Source organism: Centruroides vittatus, unplaced genomic scaffold (genome assembly GCF_030686945.1).
Source record: "Centruroides vittatus isolate TY-2023 unplaced genomic scaffold, ASM3068694v2 contig_409, whole genome shotgun sequence".
NCBI lineage: Eukaryota > Metazoa > Arthropoda > Arachnida > Scorpiones > Buthidae > Centruroides > Centruroides vittatus.
This window is the reverse complement of record NW_027122221.1, coordinates 89,103-104,504: the sequence shown is the minus strand read 5'-3', so window position 1 is coordinate 104,504 and position 15,402 is coordinate 89,103. Positions and strand designations below refer to the sequence as shown.

Here is a 15,402-nt window from a genome sequence, read left to right as displayed (position 1 = left end):
CAAATTTTCAAATAGAACCGTTGCGCATTCGTGTTACGTGTTGGCATGCGTAATACGTGTGGCGCAAAACACAATGAAATTACAATCCATATACAAACGAATTAAATGGAGCTATGGGAACATCCCCTTCGTAACAAAACTTCCAAGCTTGAGAAATGTTACACGCATCTTTAGAATTGATGCAGGTTGTGTGCAGTCCAGCCCAGCCTTGTATATTTCCAGACTTTCCAGGGATCACAGATGGTCCAATCGGTGGGATATTTTAATCAATTCCGCGTTTTGCAGATCAGCACTTATGCCCGGGGTCGAGGCATAAGCAGAGAGGGTAGTGGTGCCTCTGTTGCGGTAGATATCATATTTATGCTTGCGTAGACGCTTGTCGAGCGACCGTTTCGTTGAACTGATGTATACAAGCTCTCTTTGGAATCTGCTATCCCATATGGAACAGAGTATACCCCCGGTGCCATTCTTTTATCTACGATGTCCTTGGAATTGCGCATGAGGTCATATATAGTGTTACGTCTCTTGTAAGCGATTTTTTTGTTGGTGTATGCGGCAATTTCCCTGTAATGGAGTCTAGGTGTTTATTATATTCAACTACTACAAGTGCTTGAGTGGTATTGGAGTCGTTAGTGCGTGTGTTGGTGTTGTCAGTACGATGCAAATGTGCAGACGCAAGGTTATGAACTAATGTACGGCTATAGCCGTATCTTGTGGCTATGATCTGGATGCGCTCTAATTCAGATATGGTGTCCTCGATTCTGGAGTGGTGCGTGAAGGCTCTTTTTGTAAGGGCACGGAAGGCAGCTACCTTGTAAGAGAAGGGGTCCTCCGAAACGGCAGGGATGAATAATGGAGTGTAGCATGGTTTGTAATGGACTTTAGTGGATATTGTGTTGCCATCTATTTGCATATGGATGTCTAAGAAGTTTGCATTTGTGTTGCTTATTTGGTCAAGCTTGATGTGGAGTCCATATGGGTTGTTGTTCATTGCATCGATGAATCTATTTATATTGGGCTTAGTTTTCCATAAGATAAAGATATCATCGACGTACCTTCTATAAATATGTATATCTGAATTAAAGAGGGGTATGATTCTTTGTTCCAGTTTTCTAATGACCAACTCGCATAAATCGCCCGACAGCGGGCTGCCCATCGGAACACCACGTTTCTGCAGATATGTTTTGTCGTCGAAACGGAAAAAGGAAGTGTTGCACAGAATGTCGGCTAGTTCCAGGACTAGTTTACGGTGTGCTCCGTGCAATGTTAGTAAGAGATCTCTAATCGCGCAAAAGCACGGTTGGATTTTTATCGACAGGTACGTTTGTTTTCAAATTTTTATTACTGGTTTTTAAAAGGTTGAATGCGAATTACTTCTTTAATAATTTAAAAAGAATTTAAAGGCTATTTATTATTAGGTTGATATAAGTTTTAAGAAGATTAAGTTTCTTTAACTGTTTAAACATTTTGAAATAAACTTGTTCAGTGTATAACATTATATAGTTTTCGTTAATAAATTGAATTATATTTTAATGTTTACAGAGTTGAGATATTACTAGCATTCAGATATTTCAAAAAATGAAATATTAACAATTTATTAAATGTGTGTATATTTTGAAATATCCATTATACATGTAAGTACTTTGAAATATCTGTCATGCATGAATAAGTAGTATATAATGTTTTGAAGCAGCATTATAAATTTTTAACTTATTTTTCTTCAGTAAAAATAATTTTTGCAAAATTAAAGATCCAGAAGTTGCATGTTTTCTTTATTATATTGTTATTTTCTTTAAATATTTACAATATAAAAAAAGTTTTTAGAATATTCAAACAATTTTGTCTTGTTATTTAAGGTAACTTGAAGTTTATAAATTAAGTTTGAAATATAATTACAATGTAACTAATTATATAAGGATTATCATATTTTTTGATGTTACAGAAGACAGAAGAAACATTTTTAGCAGCTAGATTAATTTTTGAAAGTTTTTTTGTTTTGTAAACAAGATGATCTGAATTTACAGAATTTACAGATAGGAATTCAATTATGATTATACTTAGAATATTAATATTAAATGATAGCGAGATTAACTATCAGACTAGAACTTGGCTAATCTGGCTTTATCATTTAATTATTAGTATAATTTGGGCTAGGTTTTCTACATATATTTAGAAAAATTAATATTTAGAATAGTATGGGTTTTGCTTCAGTTATAAACTTCATAATTGTGTTGTATAGCATTTTTAATAAGAAAATTAAAAAGAAAAACACTTATAAACTTTAATTGCTATCTAGAGCAAAACAAGTAAAAATTGCCATACTTTGAAACTACACTGTAATTTCTATGTACAAATTATTTCTTTAGGAGGGCAATATTAATCCACACAACATTTGCATTGTCAGATCATAGATAAAATAAGCATGGTCTGACAAGTGTTGTTATGGATTAATATACACCTCAAGAAATAATTTTCCAGATAAGCAATTAAATCAATTTTTATATATTGTAGAAGAAAAAATATATAACAAGTTACATTGCAATTTTGTATTTCAAATACATTTTGCATTTTTAATTAATATTTTGTGTTAAATTTTTATCTTTTTATTTTTGTTTAAATTCTAAATAGAAGAAAAAATGTTTAAAAAATAACTATTTGAAGTATGTTTTTTCATTAAATTCTAACATAATGTTTTAGCTGGTCAAGAAATTACTGACGAGCAGTTACAAGATATGTTGGAACAGGAAAATCCTGCTATTTTTATTAAAGATGTAAGAATTCTAAAATATGTTCAAATTACTAATTGATATTAATCATATATATTTAAGATGTCATTGCAGAAAATTAGCTTAAATCAATGGGAACATCTGACTTTCAGTACTTTGTTTTTTCAATATAGATCAGAAGTATTATAATTCTTGACAATAAACTTACAGTTGTGTTGACTGTAACTAAGATAAATAAATTTAGTTTTTTCTAGCCTGGAAAATGCTTTTCTTATTGTATATTAGCATGTCTCAGCACTATTTTTATACACAGGTGTATACAGATCAGGCATTTGTAAGAAAGTATTTAGAATGCTAATACACAATAAAAAGAAAAGTACAGTAGAGCATCGATTATCCGACTCAATTGGAGACTGGGGTTGGTCGGATAAGTGAAAAAACAGATAACCGAAAAGTATGAAAAAATACATTATTAGTATAGTGTACTATTTTAATATACCGAGGTATATTATTTTTGTGAGATTGGTATAAAATGAGGACTTCACAAAGATATTTACAGGAATTTAACACATTTATTTATATATATATATATATATACACACCGAGTATCAATTCAATTATATCTTATATCACAAAGGTTAATCATACGATTATTTAATTACAAGATATCGGTCCTTCCGACAATTGGAAGAAAAATTAACGCTCAAAAAAAAATTGAGTATGTATTCTCACGATAGTTATACGACGTGAACCTCTGTCTTCCTGGTGTAGAACGGGTAACTTTTCTCGCTATCGATCCTTCCTTTGTCTTCTTAATATTGTATACCTCCAAATGTCCGAAGCGCCAGTTGAAGGGACGAAATCAAAAAAATGTCCTTTTTCCTTTCGTACATTCCCTTTTATACCTCCTTCCATCCGGGGAATTTCTCTAACCCGTGACACAGGGTGAACCAATCGGCAGAGCGTATCTGCATGACGCGATACATAGTGAAAACCCGACACGGTTAACGGAATACAAAAAAAAAATCACAAAGCAATACATAGATCAAACAAAATAGTAGCGTAGCACTACATATCTCCCCCCAAAAGACTTATATCCCAAAATGCAGTTTACGAAAGTCAATTTTCTTCCCCCTCAAGTTATACGGTTTTCTTTTACTCTCTACTTCTTCAAGATCTTCCCCTTTTTCCTCACTTACGTTCTCTGCTTGTTTACCGCTCAGATTACACCTTCCCATACGGAAGTCTACTAATTCCTCTTCTTCCCCTACCTCGACAGGTGATTCCCTTAACCGATTCCTCCTTCTTTTCTTAGGCCTTATATCACTATAACACGGCTTAAGACGGTCAACGTGTACTGTATCAACATCCTTCATATTGCAACCTTCCACGCGGTAGGTCGTAGGGTTCACAATTTTAGTGATACGGAAGGGCCCCACGTAATTTGGTGAAAATTTCTTTCTTTTAACTCCCATTTTCTTAACCCATACCTTCTGACCTTCGCTAAATTTTAACAATTTCCTACTCTTACTCCTAGTTTCTCTACTCTTCCGGTTACTATCAGCTGCCTGATTATGGGCTAGTTCCCTTAACGAACGTAATTTTGTGACAATAAAGGATCTACGTTCATCAACCGGTACTTGGGTGGTTATGCAATCTAATGCAGGGGTGCGCGGATCGATGCCGAATAAGAGGAATGACGGTGACTCCTTAATGGACAGATGATAGGTATTATTGTAGGCAAAACAAGCCGGGGGGATTAAGTCATCCCACTCAGCGCCTTCCTCGCCCGCCGACTTAGCGATCATGTTTATCAAAGATTTATTTGCTCGCTCGCACATGCCGTTTGAGCAAGGTCTATAAGAAGTTGTGATGTTGCGTCTGATTCCTAACCATTTGCAACAATCACTAAACAATGAAGATAAAAAATTTGTCCCCCGATCGGACACTATTATTTCGGGCACACCATATCTACAAATTATCTGATCAAATAGTATGTTGCTAACAGACCAGGCTGTCTGGTCCTTTAAGGGATGGGCCTCCATGAATCGTGTATAGATATCGACGATGACCAATATGAACCGATTTCCCTTTTTTGAAGTGTGGATGGGTCCAATTATATCTAGGGCTATTTTCTGGAATGGGTTTTCTGCCGTCTCATTGGCTTGGAACGGGGCTTTACCGCTATGGATATTATATTTCTGGCATTTTTCACACGATTTGATAACGTCCTCGACCTTAGGCTTGAGTTTCTTAACAAAATAGTTTCTTTCTATATTTTTAATGGTTTTAATCACACCCCAATGCCCAAGGAGTTGGTTCTCGTGAATAGCTTTAATTAATGCTTTATCAATATCCTCCCCCACACACAATTTCTCCACATACCGATCCCGCCCTTTAAAGAATTCTCTCCTATAAAGACAGCCGTTTATGACCCTATAATTAGCTATCCTATCACTTAAATTGGTGTCACCATCGTTTCTTAAGAGATCCCTTTTTATGGGTCCAAAAGTGTCATCACGATCTTGAGATTGACCTATTTCCTCCTTACTTGGAATTCTATTCTGAGGGGTATCTACGTCGAGGTGATTAATATCAACATTTCTAGACAGGAAATCTGCTACGGTATTATCCACACCCTTAATATGTTTGACTTCGATATTGTAATCCATTAGTTCCATCACCCAACGTGTCAAGCGGCGACTCCCGTTATTAATATTATTTAAAAATATCAACGGCTTGTGGTCTGATATTATTATCGTTCTTTGCCCTAAGACAAGGTATTTAAAATGTCTCAAGGCAAGGACAATTGCAAGGCACTCCTTTTCTATGGTGGAATAGTTTAATTCCGCCCCTTGAAATCTTTTACTGTAGTAACCAATTGGGGCTAACTCACCATTATGTTCTTGCTCAAGGACGCCAGCTGCCGCCTTATCGGACGCATCTGTATGCAGATAAAAAGGTTTGCAAAAATCAGGGTGAGCTAAGACAGGTGGGGATGCAATGGCATCCTTTAACCTTTCAAATGAGTCTTGGCAACTGGGGTTCCAAATGAACTTCTTACCCTTCTTTGTCAGATCGATTAAGGGGGCCGCAATATCAGAGAAGGACCGGATGAAATTCCGGAAGAACCCTATTGCACCTAAAAAACTTCTTACTTCCTTGACGTTACTAGGTTGTTTTATCTGTCTTATAGAGTCCACGTTTCTGGGGTCAGGCCTTATACCCTTGCTATTTAATATGTGTCCCAAATAATTAACCTCCTCAGCCAAGATCTGACATTTTTTTGGGTTCACCTTAAGACCTTCATTTATTAAGGTTTCTATTACTTGTTCGAGAAGTTCCAGGTGCTCATCCAACGTTTTGGAGAATAACACTATGTCATCCTGGAAAACGAAACAGCTACTTCCAACAAATCTAGCGAGAACCTTAGTCATAACGAATTGGAAGTATCGGCCACTATTCTTCCCGCCTTGTGGCATTCTACAAAGCTGATACTTCCCCCATGGCGTAGTAAACGAGAAAATATGCCTGACTTTAGGATCTAACGGGATTTGGAAGTACCCCGCCTTTAAATCCAATACAGAGAAAAATTGGTTGCCTTCTAACTGAGAGAAAATATCGTCAATCCGGGCCATTGGAAATAATTGCGGTTCGGTAATTTCGTTTATTTTGCGGAGATCGAGGGTGACCCGGATTTCCCCAGAGTCCTTGGGGACAACATGGATGGGGGAGTTCCAACTAGAGGTACTTTCTTCACATATGCCTGCTTCTAATAATTCACCGACCTTCTTCTTGAGGGCCGGTAAATAGTTATACGGAATCCGATATTGCTTGATGTTGATGGGACGATCGGACTCTAACTTAACGGAATGCACATAATTGATTGATCCAGCAATATCGGTAAGTTCATTCGCGACGGCATTCGGGTACTTGTTTAACACTTCCATCACCCTATCTCTTATCTGCTTATCAATATGGTCAAGCTCCCACATACACTTGCTTGGATCAGCCTCATTATTTATGTTTATACAGAAGTCCTTATTTCCCTCTCCATGTTCTGGCTTGATCACTGGACCTAACTCAACCAATACTTCCGGATATTTACTAATAATGTCCATCCCAAAAATAAAATCATAACAAACACCTCCTGGAAATTTGACACTAGGGATCCTTATTTCTATTTCACTCTCATTACTAAATCTACACCTAGCAAGTAAGGCTTCCTCACTATTGATAATAGTCCCAGACATCCCTTTAATACAAGTATCATTATTGACAATCCAATTCTCATTCTTTAACCTCACCCAGTCCATAAGCTCATCCTTTACAACAGTTCTCTCAGCACCCGTGTCCACAAGCCCGTTAACCTTCCGACCTAATAAGTTACCAACAATGATCGGTAACCCGCGTTCAGTCAGGTATATGCACCTGGTCAGTTCTATACTAGCAAGTCGGTCATTTGCCTGACCATCCAAATGACCGTTGATTAGTTTAAATTATGTCGCCTACATTGTCTAGACAAATGCCCTTTCTTGCCACACGAGTAACATCTACGAGGTTCGTACTCTTTCCTGGGGCCTTTGCCCTCCTTAATACACTCCATCATCGACGACAAGGATTCCCCTAACTGCTTAATCTGTACTTCCAGATCCGCTACCCTATTACTCAGTTTACGTTTATCATCATCTGGTTCTCTCTCCTGCTCTATACTAGTACATACTTCATTAATGCTACCTCGTTTCCCACAAGCGGCTTCAATATCCTCCTCGCTTTCAGCTTTTATTATAGCTTCATCTGGGGTTTTCGGTCTTCCTTGCATCACAGGTTTACGTATTTCAGGTATCAACCCTTTCATGAAGCATTCCTTCACTGTATTGTCTCTTAGCATAGCTAAGTTGGGGTTCCTTGTTACTGCGCGAGAGAACAAGGATTTTATACGAATACTATATTCACAAACGCGCTCTCCCCTTTTCTGAGAGATCTTAAGTACTAAGTCAAAGGGGTCTTTTTCCCTCTCCTTATGACCGAAACATTTTTCTAAGGCTTCCTTAATTTCCTTATAGGTCTCTGCCCCCTGTTCCCTCAGGTTGAAAAATATGGACAATGGCTCACCTTTCAGTCTTGCTTGAATGACTGTGATTCTTACTTTTTCGTCCCAATTAGCCAACGCAGCCACATTCTCCACAGTTTGAAAAAACCGATATATGTCCAGCACGTCACCTGGTGAGTTAGAGAAGCAAGGGATCATCCCCATAAATCCTGTTACTATTGGCACATTACACATCTCAGTTATACTCGATGACTGCACCTCACTAGAGACTTGGTCCTCCATCTTACAACAAGACTTAAGTTTCGCAATGTACAATAACTTAATCTAACTTAGTCCTCTTACAACACACAATTCCCTTTTTACACCAATCCTGTCGCGGACGCCAATGTACTATTTTAATATACCGAGGTATATTATTTTTGTGAGATTGGTATAAAATGAGGACTTCACAAAGATATTTACAGGAATTTAACACATTTATTTATATATATAATATATATATACATATACACCGAGTATCAATTAACTTATATCTTATATCACAAAGGTTAATCATACGATTATTTAATTACAAGATATCGGTCCTTCCGACAATTGGAAGAAAAATTAACGCTCAAAAAAAATTGAGTATGTATTCTCACGATAGTTATACGACGTGAACCTCCGTCTTCCTGGTGTAGAACGGGTAACTTTTCTCGCTATCGATCCTTCCTTTGTCTTCTTAATATCGTATACCTCCAAATGTCCGAAGCGCCAGTTGAAGGGACGAAATCAAAAAAAATGTCCTTTTTCCTTTCGTACATTCCCTTTTATACCTCCTTCCATCCGGGGAATTTCTCTAACCCGTGACACAGGGTGAACCAATCGGCAGAGCGTATCTGCATGACGCGATACATAGTGAAAACCCGACACGGTTAACGGAATACAAAAAAAAAATCACAAAGCAATACATAGATCAAACAAAATAGTAGCGTAGCACTACAATAGTATATTAGTATATCGCTATTAACCTACTTCGCGTTGAATTTTCATCGATGTTAAGCCTAACAAAATTTTTTTAAAATAATAATTGTCGCTATTGTATCGTTAAAAATTATTTCTTTATTTTGCACAAAATAAATACAGTACTTTACTGTATATTGAAAAATATAAAACAAAAAATATATATTCGGGTTACATATTTTACATAAAGTAGACCTATACATTAGAAAAAGAAGTCTAAAATTTTCTTTTGCTTCACAGCTGACACTCTCTTTTTTGCCGCTAAATCTTGCACACGTTTTAAAAAGGCAATTGGATAGCGTTGTTAAATAAAATTAAGCCTCGTTTAAATACTGGCCTCCCTTTCATGGTCGAGCCAGTGTTGCCAGCTAAAACACCAAAAATTTAACAAAATAATATTAAAGTAGCCAAGACATAGCTAAATATTGTAGCACCACACTAGTAGACATTTGAATTTGCCGACTAGAACGCGGTCGGTTAACTGTTGTGACGGTTGATCGGGGGTCGGATAATCGATGCTCTACTGTATTTTCAGAGAGATTTTCGATGTAAAATTTATGTTCTGAGGAAATTTAGGTCTTGAAAATATTCTGCACCCTTACAAGATAGTGGTAGATAATGGCTGTTCTATTCAGTAATCAGCAATCCCCAACATAATCTGCTAACCTTATTCATTTATCACTTGTCAGAATTAATGGGATAAGATACAAAGAACAAAAGATAATGGAGCCCATTGATACTTCAGAGATTATAAGACAGAAAAAAGAGACCAAATGAAAAATCAGAATTACAGTTTTCTGACAGTTTTAGCCTAAGAATAAAAACTCACTTCTAAAGGAGTTTCTTATTAGTTCATATAACAGAAATTAGGGAATAACTTGTTGTTGAACTTGTTCACTTACATGTACTTAGATTATAATTTTTTAATGATTTGTTGTTACAATGATTGTTTAATATTTTTTTCCTCAGTTACTTCACACTACTATTTCTGCTTCATTTACATTGGTCTTAAGATTCATTCTTTGTCATTTGCTGTAACAAGCTATTAAGATCCTATTTAATTCCTGCTAATAGAACTGTGTTATTAGCAAATCTTGTTATTTAAATGTATATTTAATATATAAAAGTAAATACATTTTTCAACACTATTTTTAATATTAATTTGCATGCTTCTAGCTCTTCTGTTTATCATTATTAATTATTCCATTACTACTATCTTTTAGGACTTACCGTACATGGAGACTGATTTTCAGATTTTAGTTATTATTTAACATTAAAACATAATAGTTGTTTTGAAATAAAAGATGAAAGATTATTCTTTCTTCCAAAATATATCAATTTAAAGTATAAATTAATAACATAGAAGTTTTAATAAATGTTAATCAGTATGGATAATTGGTGTGCAAAAGACCATGTTAAATATATGAAGATGGATTGAGAAATCTGATAAAATGAAAACATGATTTAATGACTGTATATTTTAAGTGTTTTAGCAATATCCCTTACATTTGTAATATAATAGCATGTACAGTACACGATTAAATTTTTAAAATGTGTCTAACATGATTATTCTAAATATGTCCAGAATTTTAAATATAATAATAGAACAGCCTAAAAAATTTAAATTGATGAGAGCATGATGCCAAAATGCATATTTATTAATATGCTGTAAATAAGAATTTTATAACTTAAAAAGTAGTAAAAAAACCATGGCTGACGGGATTACATTTAATTGTATAAATAAATATAAAAGTGCAATGTTTAACAAAAGTAAATACTTTGTTCCATTATTCTTTCGTCATTTGCTCCAGTGACAGTCCCTAAAAATCACAAGTACGGAGGCGACCTACCTTTTGAGGCTACTGCCTCTGCAATAAAATGCAAATATGGTAAAAAAAGTCCTCTGGTTTTATTTCTAGTTTTTTACTACTTTTTAACTTAAAATGTATTATTGTGAAACTGGCAATAGCAATAGAGGACATTTTTTACCATATTTGCGTTTTATTGTGGAGGCAGTAGCCTCTAAAGACAGGTCGCCTCTGTACTTGTGATTTTTATGGACTATAACTGGAGTGAACAATGGAAAAATAATGGAAACAAAGTATTTACTTTTGTTAAAAGTTGTATTTTTATATTTATTTATACAAGAATTTTATTATAAAAATAGTTAAGTATTATATTTTAATATTCAATAACTAAAATCTGAAAATCGGTCTCCATGTACGAAAAACCCTAAAAGACAAATTTTCCTAAAAGATAATAGTAATAAAATAATTAATAATTTTTTAATGGCTTTTAATTATGGTTTTTATGGTTTATTTATAAGTTATTTAAATACTTGTAAATGTAAATCATATAAATTTTAAAAAATACTATAATGAAAAGAAAAAGCAGTTCAGAATGATATTACCATTGAAAAATAATTTCTAAATTATAAAGTATTTATAAAAAGTATTTATTATATTTCATTTTATGCTTGCAGAACTTTATCATCTGCATATAAAATTTACTAAAGAATGAAAATAATATCCTCTACTTACTTATAGTTTACAAATTAAAATTTTCCATATTTAATATTTCTGTATAAATTTTTTATATAAGATACTTTCTCTATCTCATTAATAAATATAAATAAATACATACATAGATTTTACAAATATATGAGCAGTATTTTTACATAAATCATATGATTTCTTAATGATTAAAAATTAACAAAAATTAAAAAATTAATTTAAAAATTACAAAAATTGTAAAAGTAATTGTAACATGTTTAATTATACTAATACATTTAAAAAAAATAACTTCCAGCTTTAGAAGTTTCTTAATGATTTGAAGCTCTCAAAGGTATACTAGTTCTGACTGACTGCCTAGTAGCAGTAGCATGACCAGATATGATGTAAAAGGAGTTTAAGTTAAAAATTAATATGAATGATTGATTAATTTTCACTTTCATAACTTATATAACAAACATGTAAATTACTAATTCAGTAGTTAACTCTACAATTAAAAATGCTAAATATAGGAAAAATAATTTATTAACTTTTTTCATTACAATTGGAAGGACCCCTACCTGGTTACATTAGTGCCTAATAGGGTCTGTTGTGATTATTTTTCTGTCCTGTATTCCTAGTTGCCTGAAATCACATTTTTAAACAGTCAATCTATCTTGTGCATGGATGTGTTCTTAGTCTCCTTCCTATGTTCTGCCTAGGAAGGAGATTAAGAACTTGAGAGCTTGTCTTTTAGTTTGTGATTGAGAGCTTTAAGTAAGTCTAAGCCATCTGAGTCTCTGACTTCTCATGTTGGTCACTATACTGTGCTTCTTATAAAAATGTATCATTTTTTGTTTAGGTCCAAAGCTTTTTAAGAGAATCTTGTTTTTGAAGATGCTTAACTGATGTTTTGTTGTTAACAATGATTTACTGCTATACAAGATGACTGACTGCAGCAGTTTCATATATTTGTAACTTGATATCTTAAAGAGCAGTTATGATTTTGATAATATGCTCAGTTTCTTGCCTGTATTTCTGCTTGTATTTCTTCTTTCGTACTGATTGTTTCTGTTGTTACCATTCCTAGGTATTTGAATGTGATTGCTATTTTTAGATCCCATTTCAAAAGCTTTCAGATCAGCTAAAAGCAAATATTCTTCTTGTATATTTAACAATGTTGTTTCAAAAACTGTTTTGTGATTATTAGTTTTATTTTTATGCTTTAAAAGAAGACCGTGTATTTAATTTAGAAGAGCTTATTAATGAAAGTTAAATTATTATTGAAATTTAGTTCTTACTTCTGAAATATTTAATTTTATAAATTTTAATATATTAATATATTTTTAATAATATAGATTGTAATGGAAACTAAAAAAGCTCAAGAAACATTAGATGATATTAATGCTCGCCATGCTGACATTATGAAGTTAGAAAGAAATATAAAAGAATTACATGAAATGTTTATGGATATGGCCATGATAATAGAGAATCAGGTAATTTAATATAATAATAATAATGTATATATATATATATTTGTGTGTGTGTATACAGTAGAGCGTCATTTATCCAAAAGTCAGTTAACCGAAAGCTTTCCAGTTGGACTATGTTGTGCTGAATCGAACGTTTTTGATACTAGATTAACTTCTAAAGTATAATTTTTTTTGTTTTTATATTTTTCAATATATTTATTTTGTTTGTACAAAATAAAGACATAATTTTTAACAATACAATAGCCACAGTTGTTGTTATAAAAATTTTCGTTAAGCTTAAAATTGACGAGAATTCAATGCGAAGCGACACGCAACAGAGAAAAATTTCAACAAGGGATAGGTTAATATATTTTTTTTTGTACATAATCGGTTATCCGAAAAATAAGTTATCTGAACAACCCCAGTCCCCAGTTGATTCGGATAAATGACACTCTACTGTGTGTGTATGTATGTATATGTATGTATGTATATATATATATGTGTGTGTGTGTGTGTATATATGTATATATATATATATATATTAATGCTTGCCATGCTGACATTATGAAGTTAAAAAGAAATATAAAGAATTACATAAATAAATAAATATATATATATATTTATTATTCTTATTTAAAATTTATTTAACTCAAAAAAAAGTCACTAAATAAAAATAATTTAAAATGATAAATGCAGAAATATATTTATTACAGGTTAATTTAATTTGCATATTTATAAAATAAAAGACAATAAAACAAAAGAATATTCTTTATTGGAGTTCATGCAATTTTTGTTGCATTTCAAAGTTTGCTTTTCATTAAAAATAGCAATAAATGTGAATATAATTGATATATAAATGTCTTGTTCTACTTGTAACTCACATGTTTAATGATATATCATTATGTCAGATGATTTTTCTTATTAAATATGGATTTGATGTTGTCAACAAACAATTATTAAAACAATTAAAGTTTAATGAAATTATGGTGGTTTCACTAGTCCACTGTAATTTCAGTAAACTTAGGACAAGCATTGACAACATCAATGCTTATCCTAAGTTTGAACTTTAATACAAATCAATTGTTAATTACTTCAGTTGAAATTAAAAGAAATCATAAGTTATTTGGAAACATGAGAAATTTGTAAAATTAATATAGCCTACATATTTAACGTATTTTATAATGTATCTGGTACATACATTTATTTTTCGATCTGTTATTTGTAGATTTCTTCCTTCCTATTCTATGTACATAGAACCTCACTAATGAATAACCTACTACAGTAATTCATTTGGATTAGTGAGAATACACTGTTTGCAATGAAACAGTGTATTAGTTCTTATTTCTGCTATTTAGTACTGTGGCGCCCGTCGGCAAGGGCCGATTCGAACCGACAGAGGGCGCAGAAAAAACGGTGAACTTCGAACTGGTCACGCACTTCCTGACCAGCGACTACGGAGAGCGGACATCTTAAAACACGAACAACTCCAACCTCGGTCGACGCCAATTGTAGTCATATTGTATTATACGTTATTGTATAAAATATAAATAAAGGAAAGGATATTGATATCCCGACTGGATTTCCTTCATCCGCATCGGACGAATTTATCGGCGACAAATGCTCCATAACTGGTGACCCGAACAAAGAAGACATGTGCCTCACAAGGATAATCCATCTCCATCGTACAACCACAAGAGTAGAAGAACGAAACTTAACTATTTTTTGTAATTCAATAAGGTCAGTGACAATTCTATACCTTTATTTTCGGAAAATTTCGTTAACCGATATAATGGAGTCAGCCGGCGTTCCGCAAATTTCTCGAGTGGCAGTCAAACCACCTCCATTTTGGAAGAACAAACCCTCTCTCTGGTTCGCTCAACTTGAAGCTCAGTTCGCCATCGCTAACATATCCGCCGATACAACCAAATACTATTACGTAATCTCAACACTAGAGTCGGATATTTTAGAATCGGTGCACGACCTGGTAACCAAACCTCCCGAAAGTAACAAGTACGACACCATAAAAAATAGACTGATCAACATATATGCAGAGAGTCAAACATCTAAACTACAAACACTATTACAAGGACTTGAATTGGGCGACCAGCGCCCGTCGCACTTACTAACTAAGATGCGTGACCTTGCAAGCGGACACTTCAGTGAAGATATACTTAAATCGCTGTGGCTCCGAAGACTTCCGGAGAATATCCAGGCTATTCTGGCGGCCTCGACTGAAAATCTACCACAACTCGCCACAATGGCTGACAAAATACAGGAAGTTAACACCATCAGACACACACCAATCAGTCGAGGGGAGCAATTCTGTATCGACAACCCGATCGAGAAACAGCTACAAGACTTGGCATCGCAAGTGAATGAACTCTTTGCCTTGGTGCGAGCACCACGCTACCAACATCAACTGCGGTACAATTACTGAAACCCCCAAGGCTCACACAGACGAAGCCCATCTCGTGAGCGACGCCGTTACAGGGAACCAGAAGGTGGCTTATGCTTCTATCACACCAACTTTGGAGCAAATGCAAAAAAATGCACCCCACCTTGTTCATGCCAGGGATCGGGAAACTAGAGGCTGCTGTGCCACAGCACTAGCAGAAATTTGAATTTGCTAACTGGAATACTTTCGGTTAACCGATGTTTTG

General features: G+C 34.0%; 1 protein-coding gene across 1 annotated transcript in view; it reads left to right on the top strand.

The window, feature by feature from the left end:
- Positions 1 to 15,402, top strand: part of LOC136976598 (syntaxin-like) — a 65,705-nt gene that overhangs the window by 46,110 nt on the left and 4,193 nt on the right. The window contains exons 7-8 of the mRNA XM_067271928.1: positions 2,698 to 2,771; positions 12,629 to 12,766. Coding sequence (XP_067128029.1) covers positions 2,698 to 2,771; positions 12,629 to 12,766 — 212 coding nt within the window. The remainder of the gene's footprint in view (positions 1 to 2,697; positions 2,772 to 12,628; positions 12,767 to 15,402) is intronic.